The sequence below is a fragment of the Vanacampus margaritifer genome, chromosome 2, assembly GCF_051991255.1.
Source record: "Vanacampus margaritifer isolate UIUO_Vmar chromosome 2, RoL_Vmar_1.0, whole genome shotgun sequence".
Classification (NCBI taxonomy): Eukaryota; Metazoa; Chordata; class Actinopteri; order Syngnathiformes; family Syngnathidae; genus Vanacampus; species Vanacampus margaritifer.
Window position 1 is genome coordinate 1,097,997 of NC_135433.1, and position 15,706 is coordinate 1,113,702.

The 15,706-nt window shown below is 40.5% G+C and overlaps 1 protein-coding gene across 1 annotated transcript; it reads left to right on the forward strand.

Moving 5' to 3' along the window:
* The first annotated feature begins 3,607 nt into the window (after positions 1-3,607).
* Positions 3,608-15,638, forward strand: gtpbp4 (GTP binding protein 4). Its single transcript, XM_077558262.1, has 17 exons — positions 3,608-3,776; positions 5,103-5,273; positions 5,361-5,464; positions 5,544-5,680; positions 7,827-7,927; positions 8,008-8,100; positions 8,376-8,567; positions 8,651-8,716; positions 9,394-9,483; positions 10,612-10,722; positions 10,814-10,891; positions 12,072-12,123; positions 12,233-12,333; positions 12,867-13,064; positions 13,675-13,740; positions 13,830-13,979; positions 15,166-15,638. The coding sequence occupies exons 1-17, from the start codon at positions 3,621-3,623 to the stop codon at positions 15,316-15,318; spliced, it is 2,019 nt and encodes a 672-aa protein (XP_077414388.1). The 5' UTR covers positions 3,608-3,620; the 3' UTR covers positions 15,319-15,638.
* The last annotated feature ends 68 nt before the right edge of the window (positions 15,639-15,706 follow it).

The following is a 15,706-nucleotide window of genomic DNA, read 5'->3' on the forward strand; positions in this document are numbered from 1 at the left end:
GGCAGTTTTTTTAAATTGTCTTTTCTTTCTTACTCATGGAGAGAGCAGATTTAAAAATAAAAAATAATTGCTGCATACAGAGTGCGATATATGAAACGATCAGACATTTAAAAACTAAAGCTGAGCGGGGCTTGACTGACCATCTGGTTTAGACCAGGGCCCGGGGTTCTCACTTCTCGGCCCCGGTCCTCTAGAACCCCGGGCCGGCATCTTTTGAGGCCGTTCAATCACATGTGGAAATATTATAGTCACATTTTATCATAAGGGAAACCGGGATATAACACGCAACATTTAAGATTTAGAGTTAGAAATTTAAAAAATATATAAAAATTGCTATGTGTGAATTTTTGGCATGTGGAAAAATCATCACCATGATGAGTTGAATGTGCCATTAGGAATGAATAGGGACATTTTGCGTGAGAAAGGTCAAATATTGTGAAAACCGTGAATTTTTACAAGAAAAAAAAGGTTGAAGTTGGAATGGTGAGAATCGGTCGAAAAATGTGGACGGAGTAGAAGGACAAAAAAAGTTTTCTTCAGCCTTCACGTAATTATGCGGAGGCAGTAACTGCTCAAATTATTTAGTTTATTTTTGTTAATGAAAGTAACACGTGTTATAATCACTTAACTGTTACACTAACTTGACATCAGCAAGGATAAGATGAAAATACTATTTTCATTATTGTAATTGAATAATTGTAAATATACATTTAAACAATTCTGAATTCTCTTAAAGTGCAGTAAGTCAGGTCTTTGGAAAATGTACAAAAGTACATTTCAAGAAAACATTTAGGCCTTTAAAATTCTATTTTGTCACGAATTCATGGGAAATCACATTCTTACCGATAAAATGTGCATGTAGGCAACTCCAGTAGCGTCGGGTCCGCTATATATTTCTTCCGGAAAATAATATATTCAAAAAAAGAGAAAAAATATTGTAAGTTTAAAAAAAATCTGAAAAAAACTTATTTTTTTTAATATTGCAAAACGTCCCAAAAATTGAAAAAAATCTGAGAAAAATATTTTGTAACACTTTGGCCTTATTTTTTTTTAAATAGTATTATAGCAGAGCAGCGTGGTTACGTAGCTAATAACTTTGATTTGGAAGACACAAAAGGTACCAGTCACCTGAACTGCAAGTTATTGTGTCGTTAATTATGTATGGATTTATGTATGTATGGATGGATGCATGAATGTATGTATGTATGTATTTTCAACTCTTATTTTTCCACTGACTCAACTTTGGCAGAGTGAGAGCTGTTCGTTTTCTGCTCATCTCTGGCTGAGCGCAGAACTCGCAGGCAGCTGTCACGGAGGGCTCGCGCTTTCGCCCCTCCCTTTTCCTTCTGCAGGCGCGGCTTCTGATTGGTTACGACTCTCAGCGGCCCACTCAGCACGCGAACTTCCTCGTGATCAAGAGCTGCTGGGCGTGGTCTTTGCACCACCGGCCGTTGTGATTGGCTGCCTGCACAACGCCGCGGATCTTAACAAATTGTTAGCTTCATCTTAAATTTATTGCCACTCCAAAAAACTGAAATTGGTACCATTTTGTTTTTCTCCTAAACGCAAAAATAACTAGAATTTGCAAAAACAGTTTCAGAAAGATGCTGCCTTTGTTTCATATGTTTTTTTTTAATGGAATACAATAATTTCATCAATAAACTTGCTTGGGATGCTAAATGTTTACTTCGTAAATCCTTGAAGTTAATTCACAGATGTTATCCATATAAAGTTTTTTTTCTTCTTTTTTATACAGCGGTTAAAAAAAACACTCACATTGATTGCTTTTTTTGTGAAGACTATTAGTTCCTGAGTCCTGAAAATCAAATTCTCGTGACTAGTCTCGTGAATAGTCAAACAACATTTTATCATATTTTCAAATCAAAATAACCCTCGCAAATCATATCAAATTATAACTATCCAAAGTCCAACGCTTTTCAATGAGCAGAGAGTGTCATTTCACCGAGGATAAATGCTGCATTCAGGTCAAGTTTATTTATATAGCCTTTAATCACACAAGAGTCTCAAAGGGCTTCACATGCCCACAGTTGACAAATATCAACGACACCCCATAATCGAACCACAAGAGGGCAAGGAAAAAGTAAAAACAAAAACCTCATCAGGCGACAAATGAGAAACCTTGAGAAGGGACCGCAAATGTGGTAATCCCCCTTCCAGGATGATCAGGCTGCAATGGATGCCGAATGGGCAACATTTGATATCGTTTGTGACACTAAACATTATTTACTAGAATAGTGTGAAAAGTTCCATGAAGAAGTTGAAGCACAGTAAGAAGACGTTGTCAGGAAGTGTGTCCTCATCCAAATCCAGCCGGATTGGAGCAGCTATCTCCATGTTGGCAACTTCAAGTTGATGGCTCGCCCCGGATCTCATCCCGGTCAACCAGCACAGAACCCGTAAAGCAGCATCCGAATCGGTCCTTAACGCCGAACTCCCTCTCCAAGCCGTGGAGAAAGAAGGGAGGAAAAGAAAGCAGCGGGGGTCACCAGCTACACATCATTCAGCCAAACGCAAGAGTATAAAAAGGAGTCTCATGGGAAGACCAAAGAGTATTACGTTGCAGTAGTCGTGGCGAGACGTCACAAATGATCATTTCGGCATCAGCATTGTTCAAGATAGGACGAATTTGAGCAATATTACGAAGGTGAAAAGAAGCACTTCTAGTAATATTTTTAATATGCGTTTGAAAAGAGAAAGTTGGGTCGAATATAAGGCCGAGATTTTACGGTAGAGATAAAACGGTAGTAAGGTTGTAGATCGCATAACGAGAACTTCAAATGTATTAAAGGCAGTACTAGAGCGCAAACTAAGATTAAGTAGATTTGGAAATCAGGGCAACACCGCCGCCGCCCTCATTTACCGAGACAAACTCATTTGGTTTTAACCAGGTCTCACAAAAAACAATCCGGTTAAGGTTATCATCTCTAATTAAGTCATTAACTAGCAAAGCTTTAGAAGAAGGTGATCTAAGATTTATAAAACCGAGTTTTAATACAGTAGGTTGATCCGAGCTATTTAACATTACAGACTTCCTAGTCATAATATTATGACTGCGTCTTATTTTATACTTCCAACGACGAAAATTACGACATGAGTTTATTACTATAGGAATCTGATAAGTAGTTATCGGCTCGGAAATATTTTTATTGGAAGAAAACACTTTGTTATCGATGTAACCAACCTCGGAAGTGTCGTGAGCAGCCACCATCGAAAACAAGTCAGTGTGTGTGTGGTGGAGCAGCGACTGGTGAATCTGGATTTAAAGCGCAACGCTCTAATCGACATAAAGCACTATGTGTGTTGCATGAGTCTAATAAGACGGAACGGAGACTATTGGGATCAATCCAACGTCAAACTACAGTAGCTTACATTCAACCCTCCTTATATGCATCATAAGAACGCCATTTTGACTTGAGACATAACCTGATAACACACTCCTCTCGCTCACATAACCTTTCACTATAAAGGGCTTTTTAGAAAACAATATAAAGAGTAGCATAGAAAGTTAACAGAACTGTGATACATTAACATTGTTATCCCACAACACGGCCAGACTGTTGACCGTTTGACTGCAGGAGGCGACAGCTGGAAGTGGAAACATGGTTTACGTAACTTCCGGTTATGGCGGAAGTCGCGAGCTAGCTAACCAGCTAGGCTACCTTCTTTTCCTGCCGCACTGTCCGCGGACCACAACGCGTCGCGACGAAATGGCGCTGTATAACTTCAAGAAGATCATGGTGGTTCCCACCGCCAAGGCAAGTCACCTTTGACGACGTTGGCTCCTTGAATCGTTCGCGTTTTCATCGGGTAGCTGTGGAAAATCGACCAAAGTGTCGCGTTGGCAGCTCGTCTGGCCAACACGTGCGAGACGTGGAGGCTCCAGTGGGGTTAAATTCGCAGTTAGCTTCAAATCGTTGGCCAACATTATTATTCAAAAAAAGGCATTTGGGGTTATTGATAACTTCTGATTTGGTTGACTTGAGTCACTGCATAGAGATTTTTTATTTTTATTTTTAGCTTGACAAGCACAGAAAATGCTTTTTTTGTCCCAATAAGTCCGTGGATTTGGGTTATTGGAATTATTATTATTATTATTATCATAATTAACGCTGCAGTGTGAATGTCAGTAATTGGAACTTGAGTGAAGTAGATGTATGCTTTGTTTACTAGTTTAAAACCGGTAGGAAATGTACTCGCTCCAATCTGAACAGAATTAGAACTACAGATATTTGTTGGAACAGGGAAAAAAACTCAAATATAATACAAAAATAGTAGTTTTGATTCAACTCCATGCAAAATTTCCGCGGGAATTTTTCTAGTTTTGATTCAACTCCTGCACTTGAGTAAAACATTAAAATAAAATTACAGGGACTGAAATGCACTTGACTGCAAAAGTAAAAAAAGAAAAGAAAAAAGTGTTATATGTACGTTAATAACTATTTTTATAACTTTGCACAAATAAATGAAATGCCCACAAAATAGAAGAAACAAAATCATGTTATGTATGTTTTAAACCATTTGTCATTTGTCAGATCTGTTTACACATATGTTTAAAAAGTCGTCATAAAAAAAAAATATTACTCAAGTTATTGCAGATGCCAGAAAACCTACGTATCTGTACTTTGTCACTTCCCAGCAATGGATTTTTTTGTAATATAATTTCATATGCTAAATTGTTGAGGTTGCTGCTATAGATGACAGATAATGTTAGGGTCCAAGGGATTAGAAAACTATTATTTTATCTTCAACGTGATTGAAATGTGAGACATGAAATAGTGTTTGGTTTTGTTTCATAGTTAAACTGCGCTAATAATAATTGCTCTCTGAATTCAATTTCTTTGGAACGTAACATTTTATTTTCAAAATTCTTGATGCATTGTACTCTGGTTGAAGAGCCCAACTTCTGTTCCAACCAGATTTTGCATTTAGAATTTTGGGAAATCTCGTCACGCAGCTAAACCTCAGAATTCACTTTTCAGCGTCTTTAAGTTGATCGCTGAAGGCAGAATGTTCCAGAATGCCACTTTCTGAGTGCAGCTGTTGTTTTTTGTGTGTTATTTTTGATTTTTGACCCCCTGTAGGATTTCATCGACATCACTTTGTCCAAAACGCAACGTAAGACGCCCACGGTGATACACAAGCATTACCAGATTCACCGCATCCGCCACTTTTACATGCGTAAGGTGAAGTTCACGCAGCAGAACTACCACGACCGCCTCACGCAGATCCTCACCGACTTCCCCAAACTGGACGTGAGTCACAAACACGCGACTCAAAAGTAGAGGAAAAACAAATCTTGTCAAAAATACGTTTGATGGTGGTGGTGTTGTTTACCGCAGGACATCCATCCCTTCTACGCCGACCTGATGAACGTGCTTTACGACAAAGACCATTACAAGCTGGCTTTGGGTCAGATCAACATCGCCAAGAATTTGATTGACAAGTATGTACGTTGTTGTTGAACTTGTCAGAACAGGACGATGGCGACTCAAAGTTATTTCTTGTTGTTGTTTCTTTTCAAGCGTGGCCAAAGACTATGTGCGCTTAATGAAGTATGGGGATTCTCTTTATCGATGCAAGCAGCTGAAGCGAGCGGCTCTGGGTCGCATGTGCACCATCTTGAAGCGACAGAAGTCCAGCCTGGAGTATCTGGAGCAAGGTAGCACAACGGGCCTCGCGTGATGGCTGCTCGACATCTTTTTTTCCTTCAAGGCTTGCTATGAATACCAAGTTGCTGATTATGGATAAGTGCCGATATTGGGCATTTAAGACATACTGATAACCTTGAATTTAAAATAAAGTAAATTGTCTAAGATAAAATAAAAATAAAACTTTTACATTTTGAAAAGTCTGAAAATTTGTTCACTAAGCATTAATGTGTTAAGATATTGCAACAAAGTCCAGCCCAAATGTTTTGATGGCAATATTTTTTCCCGCCTCAATACTGAAAATGAATAGCATCAACTTTGTAAGAAAAACTGATTTGAATTGTAAAATTGGTTTTGATGTGACGAACATAATCACATTTTCTTTATATTTTTATATGTTGTTTGTTTCTATTTTGTAATGTTTTAGAATCATCGCATCCTTGGATTGTATTGAGATGGCCTTTTTAATGAGTGATGTACTGCCGTGCTTAAAGTACTTTATTTTACTACTAAGATCTTTGGCGTAAGAGCCACCAGCGCAATGACAAATCCATCGAAGTAAACAGTTTACATGTGGGGAATATTAGACACGTCTGGCAAAACACCGCCAATGTGGAGAGAAGGCCAACTTCAAAATAAACCCAAAGTAATATGTGGAGCGCTGTGCCAAGAAACGCTTTTATTTTGAAGTTTTTCCCGGGAGTGTTTTGCCAGTCGCGGCGCAACGGATGACTTGACGCGTCCTGCGGAACGTTGCCGTTGCCTACCGTTCTTATTGCCGGCATAAACTATTGCGAGCAAAGTCAACAAAACAACTTTGTCCTGAAATTACGTTCGATCATCAATTAAGGACACTAAAAGAAGACCTAATTACGCTGACGTTGTATTGCACGGTGCCTGTTGCTAGTGTTTATCGTGTCGACAGTGTTGGCGTGCTAACGATGCTAGCGGCTGCGGCTATCGGGCGACTTTTCAAAGGCAGTCTAATCGACGTGATGATTTGCACACTTTGACGCTGACAGCCGGACACAGTTGCCGTTGCTAGAGATCAGTTTAATAAACCGAGCTCACTCAATTGTGCAGTTGACGGTCGGCAAAATCACAACTGTGGTTCTGACGTCACTTTGTCTCACAGACCAAAAAATACTCAACTCTGAATTTTATTTGATACAAAGTGCTGCTGTACATGCAGTAAAAATCTGTCCTGGAATAAAGAGAGGTAAAACAAAAAGAACACCAAATAAATGAATACTTATATTAAGTGGGTAAATGAATAAGTCAATAAAGTAACACAAGTAGGTAAGTAAATAAAATAAAGAAATTAATAACAAAATACAGCAGGCACCATAAAACATTGAAACAATGATGGGTCTCATGCAAACGACAAAGAACAAATACGTGTTTTAAGAGTGGGCAGAGAGGGAGGTTGCCTAATATTTAACGGAAGGTCGTTCCAAAATCCATGGGAAGAGATTTGAAAATCTCCCGAACTTTCTAGACCGGAAAATAATGTGCTATTGAGCACAATTTAAATTTAAGAAGAAGAAAAAAGAAGTTGAATATCTAGAAAAGAAAGTTGGTCGATCATTAGTAAGTGGAAATATAATATCTTAATAATATGTCTTCTGTATTCATAATTGTTCTTTCACCATGCGAAAATATAATTTTTATCCAAATACCTGATTATTCAATTGAATTTTCCGTAGGATATTTGAATAGCAAAATATTTGATAGCTGCAACCCGCAGTGCTAGACTGTACGTATACATAATATAAATGGATAACGAAAGACATGAGCTGACACTTGGGGAGGACTGGCCACCGGGAATTTCATGACTTTCCCAAATGGCCAGTCCATCCACGACCACGAATAGTAACTAATGGCTTGATGTCGGTCGAACAACCAATCGGCACGTTGGACACTGCACCGCCGCTCCTCGGGAAAAAGTTCAGGCTCAGGAATTGTTTTTTACTTTAAGCCATGTGTACTGTAAATCGATTTGACGTTGCTGACGATTTGTTGTTTCATTTTATAGTTTGGGTTTTGGAGCACTTTTTCATGTTGTCGCATATTAAGAATTGAATAATTCCATTTTTAAATGGCAACATCTTTAAATCCTACTGAATCCTTTTTTTCCCCCTCATCTGGTTTCAACAGTTCGTCAACATCTGTCCCGATTGCCCTCCATCGACCCCAACACCAGGACGCTCCTGCTGTGCGGGTACCCCAATGTGGGCAAGTCCAGTTTTATCAACAAGGTGAGCTTCTTCTTCTTCCTTTTCAACGTTTCTCTCGAAAAAAATGTCGACACGAGAATAAATGTTGAGTTGATGTTTAGGTGACGCGAGCGGACGTGGACGTGCAGCCTTACGCCTTCACCACCAAGTCGCTGTTTGTGGGTCACATGGATTACAGATACCTGCGCTGGCAGGTGAGAAGCACCTTAGTGCATCCTTTGTTAATGTCCACTCAGTTTGCGTGTGCGACGACTCAAAGGTGTAAAACGCATACAAATAGCTTACATGTGGTTGTAAAATAAAATTCAACAAAATGCTGTATGTTTGCCTGCTATCCGATTAACGCGCTAATTGCTAACTCAATATGTAACTATAGAAACACAAAACAAAGCAAATCTGGCTCTTGATGAGCCAGCGCAGTTGCCGTGGAGCATTTCTCCAAGTTGGTCTTGTGGTGCGAGTGGCGTAGGTGGTGGACACCCCGGGGATCCTGGACCACCTGTTGGAGGACCGCAATACCATCGAGATGCAGGCCATCACGGCCCTGGCCCACCTGCGGGCGGCGGTGCTCTACGTTATGGACACGTCGGAACAGTGCGGCCACTCACTGGCCCAGCAGCTGGAGCTCTTCAACGGCATCCGACCGCTGTTCGCCAGCAAGGTCCGGATCCCGACGCCGTTTCGTCGGTCCTTTGCCACCGCCGCCGACGCCCGTTGTAATGTTTGTGCGCTCTCTACCGGCAGCCGCTCATCGTGGTGGCCAACAAATGCGACGTGAAGAAGATCGGCGAGCTGTCTGAAGAAAACCAGGTACCTTTTTTTTTCCAGAACTGCAATTATAGGCGACAAATCCATTTTAGTCATTGTCAGGACTTTTCCCCAAAGTTATATGTAATAGATGAGTTGTTGTTTTTTATCCTGGAGAACCCACGGGGTCAAATTTGGCCCCTATAAATTCTGCTACTCAAATAACAAAGAACTTTTTAAAACATTTTTTTTTACAAATTTAACTTCAAAAGTCCAGAGTGCCACTTCTGACCCCTGCATGGGGCCATCTAGTGGATGAATATTGCACTTACATGAGCCAGAGTGGTGGTGACAAGATGGCTGGCAACAAACATGCTGTTTTGTTGAGCTGGAAATCAATCCAAACAAAACCATCTTCTCAGCAAACCATCAGTTGGTAAAATTGTGTTTTTTGGTTAATCTATTTCATATCATGTTGCAGAATGCCTAGGAGTATGTTTTAGATATATATTTTGATAAATTAGTAACTGAGCTAGTTTAAAAAAAAAAGGGGTTAAAATTGAAAAAACATATATTTTGGTGTTCAGTGAACTTATAGCAGTCATTTAATGTATAATTCATAATTTTCCAAAGAAGAAAAGGGTACTTGGGTTCTCCAGGGTTAACTTAATAAAAAAAAAAAATTCTATATGTTTTTAGACAGATTAGGCGCTAACGATGCTGCCCTCGTGTTTGCTCAGAAAATGTTTGCCGACTTGTCGGCGGAGGGCATCCCCGTCATCGAGACCAGCACGCTGACCGAGGAAGGCGTCATGCAAGTCAAGAATGAGGTGAGACACGACCACATCTTTATCTTGCCTTTGGGTTGCTTTTACCGCGTGGTGCAACGGATCACTAAAGTCGCAGTTTGGACCGGTTCACAAATTTGAGTCACGGGTCGGATTGTTTTTCGAATCAGCAAAAAAGATAATTAAATTATTTTATTTTGTAAAACGTTTTTGCCCATTATAATTAAAAAATACATATTAAAAAAAATAGTGTGTGTGTGTATATGTGTGTATATATATATATATATATATATATATATATATATTAGACTATCTATCTCTCTATCTATTTATCAATATTTACTGTATGTACAGTATAAAATATGTATTTCAATTGGTGTCAATTACCCAGGAATTTTCTCCATTTGCATTCCCTATCCTATGCAAATAGCAGGCGTCCACTGTATTGTAGTGAATTAATTTTTCTTATGTCATCATTAGCATATTTAGAATTGGATTATTACTCAAGTTGCATTACTTTTCTCTTATGGTAGTTGGATTAAATGATCATTAATTTTTTTAACAGGCAACTAGAAACTCAGAATACATTTTAAAAGTAACCCAACTCATAGCATAATATGACCACGTATACATACGTTGATACTATCTTTCAATTTAGTTTGACTTTTTTGTTCTGGGTGGGCGTGGCTGGCAACTGGTGCGGTGATTAAAACAAACAAACCAAAAAAGCAGTCAAATCTTGTGCATGCCAGGCATGAAAAAATCGCTTTAAATACAGTACAGGGGCATGTTTATTTAGAAGAAAATGTGCAGTATTTAATATTTAAATGCATCAATTTGATGTATATTGACATCAAATAACCCTAACCCTTGTATTTAAATATACAGTGGATGTTATTCTTATTTTCGTGTGTTTAGTTTTACCGGTAACTCCAACTGGGATGTCATTAAACGGCTTAAAGGACGTTGGGGGGACAACAGAATAACATGCGCTGCACACTTGCTAGTTGCTAATGCTACGCAAGCGAAATGGTGCATTCAGGGTACTTTCACAGCGTCGGAAATTAGCGAGTAGCCTCGGCCCACACTTTCTGCTACAAATGGTGACGCTTACTCTGGATGTCGTTGACGTGTCAATTATGACCATGGTGGGTTTTTTTCGCGCCTCAGGCCTGCGACCGCCTCCTGGCCCACCGCGTGGACAGCAAGATGAGGGGCAAGAAGGTCCACGACGTCCTCAACAGGCTGCACCTGGCCATGCCCGCCAAGAGGGACGACAAGGTCGGACCACTCGAACCCAAGCATCAGAAAAGCAAAGCGGGCTTCTGGCGTCGGTGGCGTGCGCTTTACTGGCTCGCGTTTGTTCCCGCAGGAGAGGCCGCCGTTCATCCCGGAGAACGCTTTGATGCGACGGAGAGCCATGGAGGTGGACGCGCCCAAGCGCAAACTGGTGCGGCTTAAAAAAAAAAAAAAAAAAAAATCTAAATAATTTCTTATACGCTATCATTATATTCAAAACAATGCGAAATGGTTTCAAACTGAAACCTTATAGAAAAAAGCAAATGATAGTATTCATAACAATTGTACACTTTTTCCTCTCTTTTAAATTATTATTTTTTAATTCTTACTTTGAATTTTTGGGACTTTTTTTTTTTTTCCAGGATCGGGATTACTGGCATGATGACACACGTCAGCCTTTTTGTTTCGTTTTTAATCCGACTGCCAATAAGGGGTTAATTTAAGAGTAAACTTTAGGGTACTAATTAGTTCTTTACATTTTCAGTTAAATTGTAGAGATTCGATGCTGCTAAGCCTAGGAACACCCAATTTAGTAAATGAAAATTTTGGATGACTTTATTTACTGTAGCAACTTCAGGGATTTCCTGTATTTAAAGGGACAGCAACGTGAAAAATCAACTTTTTGGAGCTTTTAGCCATGTTAAAATGCTATTTCTTCACCAAAAACACGACCAAAGTTGTGTTTTCCTCCATTGGCCCCTGAATGAGAAATTCTAGGTTATTCTGCTCGCCAAGCACCAGCCCCTCCCAACCTGAGAAAACGAGCTGTTGGCACTTTTTGACCTCATACGGAGAAGATCCGCCTTGGCAAAGCCTCTGCGGCCTAAACGCACGCCCACTTTCTCTGAGACCTCCGTGGGATGGTGACAGAAGTCGCCTTTGTCACAAAACATTCTGTCCAAATGAATTCAAAGCAATCAATTATCCTTCACATTTGCAATAACAATTGGCCGTCTTAAAATCCTCTCTAGGACCCGATTTGCCTAACCCTGGATTAATGCAACCTCAAAGTTGATCCCGTTTTTTATTTTTTATTTTTAAGAGCTGCTGTTGTGATGAAACTGCAGGAAACAGTTGCAAGAAAAACATAATTGTATTTACTTGTGACAGCCAAAAATGTGATTTGTTTCTGGAGTGCCGCTGTAGTTAGACTTTTTCCGTTTATGGAAGTAAATTTGGCAACACTTAAAATGGCCTCCATAATTATTGTCAGCCCTGATTAAGATGTGTTAAAAGCCTTCAAATCAATTCAATATTTATTGCAGAAGCGTCCACTCATCCTGAAAATGGTCAAAATGCTTCTTGTCTGATGGGACCATTTCTCTTTCCAGGAAAAAGATCTGGAGATGGAGATGGGAGACGACTACGTGCTGGACCTTCAGAGTGAGCGTCTTCATCATCATCATCATCATCATCATCATCATCATCATCATCATCATCATCAGCTGCCGCACGGCCATGCTAACAAGTGCCGTCTTTGTCTCCCTGTCAGAATACTGGGACCTGATGAACGACGACGAGAAGCACGACAAGATCCCCGAGGTGTGGGAAGGCCACAACATTGCCGACTACATCGACCCCGCCATTATGAAGGTATGTGTGTATGTAGATATATATGTGTGTGTGTGTGTGTGTGTATGTTATTTTATTGTTATTATTATTATAATCAGTCTTCTTTTATGAAGGCCGACAGATATCAGTGAAGAATTACTGTTGATATGCTGAAATCAGACGATTTAGACCAGGGGTGGGCAAACTTGGTCCTCGGGGGCCGGAGTCCTGCAGGTTTTGGAGGATTCCCTCTTCTAAACAAGCTGATTCTAATCAACAGGATCATTATCAGGCTTATGCAGAGCTTGCTGATGAGCTGATCATATATCAGCTGTGTTGAAGGGAAACATCCAAAACCTGCAGTACTCTGGCCCTCGAGGATTAAGTTTGCCCACCCCTGATTTAGACCATTTTACATACAAAAATGGCTCCAAATGATTACTTGATTATTAAAATAGTTGTCGATTAATTTGATAATCGAGTACTTGTCAATTAATTGCGACAGCTCCCGTGTCAAGCAAGTCTTTACGACTGGAGTCGGGTGTTGACATTTGACCTTGTTGTTGCTCCATCAGAAACTGGAGCATCTGGAAAAGGAGGAGGAGCTGAAGGAGCGCGCCGGCGAGTACGACTCCGACGACGAGAGCGAGGACGAGGAGATGCAGGAGATCCGCGTCGTGGCCAAGCAGATCCGCGAGAAGCGGCACCTCATGATCCTGCAGTCCAAAGAGAAGGACGTGCATGGGCCGCGCATGCCCAGGACCGTCGCCAAGGTAACCGTGCCGCAATTGTCATTTCTGGAACATTAGACCAGTCACTGAAATATTACAACAGAAAAAAATCTCTGCGGGACATTCTGTACAATACTTGGAGGTGATTGGACGATGCGCTCTTGTGCACGTCTGCCTCACTTTTGTTTTGACCAATCGCGGCCACGGATGAAAACGTCGTCTTTGTTCTCGCTCGTAGGGGTGGATAAAAAACAAGAACATCTTTAGCAGCTAAAAATGCACAAAACGCCTTCCCGCTGTTCAACATTCAACAAGGAAACGGTGATTAATTCTGCGAGAAAAGAATGAACTCATTTGCTCCCCAAAACGTAAAAATACGTTCTATTTTAAATATGACCATGCTACCTAAGACATATTTATACGTTTTAGTTTTTTTTTTAATGCTAGAGCAAACAGAAGGCTTTGATGCAGCCTCTCAACTGCACAGAACGCTTGAGGCAATTAGTAGTTATTACAAAAACGGCCAATAAATTGGTCAAAAATGCTTTGTTTTAGTATTTTAGTTTCAGGGTTTCCCTCCAGTGCTCAATCAGCCCTTTTGTCAGCGGTGCAAATGATATCCCGCTATTATGTGTTGCGTTGTGACGTGCAGGTTGAGAGGAAGACGTTGGAGAAGGAAATGGGCGACCTCGGCCTGGACATGAGCCAAAAAGACAATGTAAGTAGCGAGCGTCCTATCCCAGGCGACGCCGGGACGACGTGTGACGACGTGTGACGACGTGTGACGGTTTGCCGCTGTTGTCGCAGAGTCACTATGTCCAGAAGGCCCGCCGCTCCCGCAGCGTCACCCGCAAACGCAAGCGCGAGGATTCGCTGGCGCCGCCGGCAACTTCCAAGACGCGCAGCCAGAGCGCCTCCCGGCCTCCTCGGGACCAGTCGGGAATGCGGGACGCAAAGGTAGGCTTCGCAATGAAAACCCTGGCCCCACTCAAAACCCAAATTGTTCACCCCAACCCTCAGACAACTTCAAGCAAAAAGCCCGTCAACTAAAGAAAAGAAAAACGGGACCCGCTATTCATAAAGACATATACACAACTCACTTCCTCCAATACAAGGACTCCATCTCCAAAGCCAAATCTACCTACTACTCCGGTTTAATCAGTTTCAATGAAGGCAACTCCAAGACACTTTTTTCCACTCATTTCTAAGTTCACAAAACCCGCTGACACACTTCAGCGCATTTTTATTCCACCTGTTTCTGTAATGCCCTGGCCTCATTTTTTACCTCTAAAATCCTAATTATCCACCAGCAACTCACTCGCCTCCTGCTCCATTCTCCCCAGCTTCTACCCACCTGTTTTTGTTTTTTTTTGTTAAGCAATGGTAGTTATTACACAAACGGCCAGCGGGTGGCAGCAGAGTATACGAGATCAACCATGGTTATGTTAACAAGCCGTTTCCCCCCCAGTTTTAAATAGATTTGTGAATAATGATGAAACTTGGCTATATCCTTATGCTAATTGCTGCAAAACAGAAGCAGATATAAACATACTTTTTTTTTTCCTCATGAAAGAAGACACTCGAATCTTTCTTTTGGTAGCTTCCATGTTTTTATAGCAACAGAACACAATATTCTGTGGGCAAAATCCAGTAAAATAGCCGGGAGTGAAGACAGTTGCTTCAGTGAAAATGGCTGCCAGTGAATGAGTTAAGAGTTGGACTTTGTTTAAAAAAATGACACATTTCCCTTTTACTAAAAATGAATACTAGCTAAAAATATTGTTATTGGCCTGCTTGGGGTAGTAATAAACAGTTTCAGCCCTAAAAAAATAAAATTAAAATAAACGCATCAGTCGATCTCTACTTAGTTGTGACGTGTTCAATAAACATGTCAGCAAGCTATATCGTTTTTTTAAAATTGTTTCTAAAGTTATTAAATGTAGATGGAAAGTCATCTTGTTATCAAATTATTTCTTGAAAAAATGTTAACTTTCACCAATGTCAAGTATCCCTTTAAATACAGTATTATTTCCTTACGGGGAAAAAAGCTGGAATGGCTTTTTTTTTTGTGATATATTCTAAATTGTTGATTAGCAATGAATGTATCACTTGGCTCCATTTGTAAAATGTGTTTGCATTTCAGATGGTGAAGAAGAGCAAGAAGATGATGAAGAAGTCTCAGAAGGGCATGAACCGCGAGGGCAGGAAGGGCGAGTCGGACCGACACGTGTTTGACCTGAAACCCAAACATCTGCTGGCGGGAAAGAGGAAGTCCGGATCCACTGACCGCAGATGAGCAACAAGAACAAGTCCCGCTCGACTCTAAAGGAGGCTCTCGTGCGCGTTTTCGTTGTATTCTAGAAATGACCCAAATCAGGAAATGGTCGCTTTGTTGCACCATGAGTTGTTCTTGTCTCTAAATGACACCTTTTGACTTCATGTTGGGTAAAGTTGATGTCGGCGAATAAATTGTCATAGAACTCCACTGCTTTATGTACTTGGCCCATTTTAAATGCCCCCGTTTTAAATGTTATTCATTTACCAGTGTACAAACTCATGCTGTATTCGCCAAAAGCGTTTTCATGTTGGACTCATAAACATCACGTTTAAAATACAGTTTGGCACGCTCCTCTTTTTCTTTATTTGATGTTAAAGGTGCAAATATTCTGCAGAATCATCCGGAT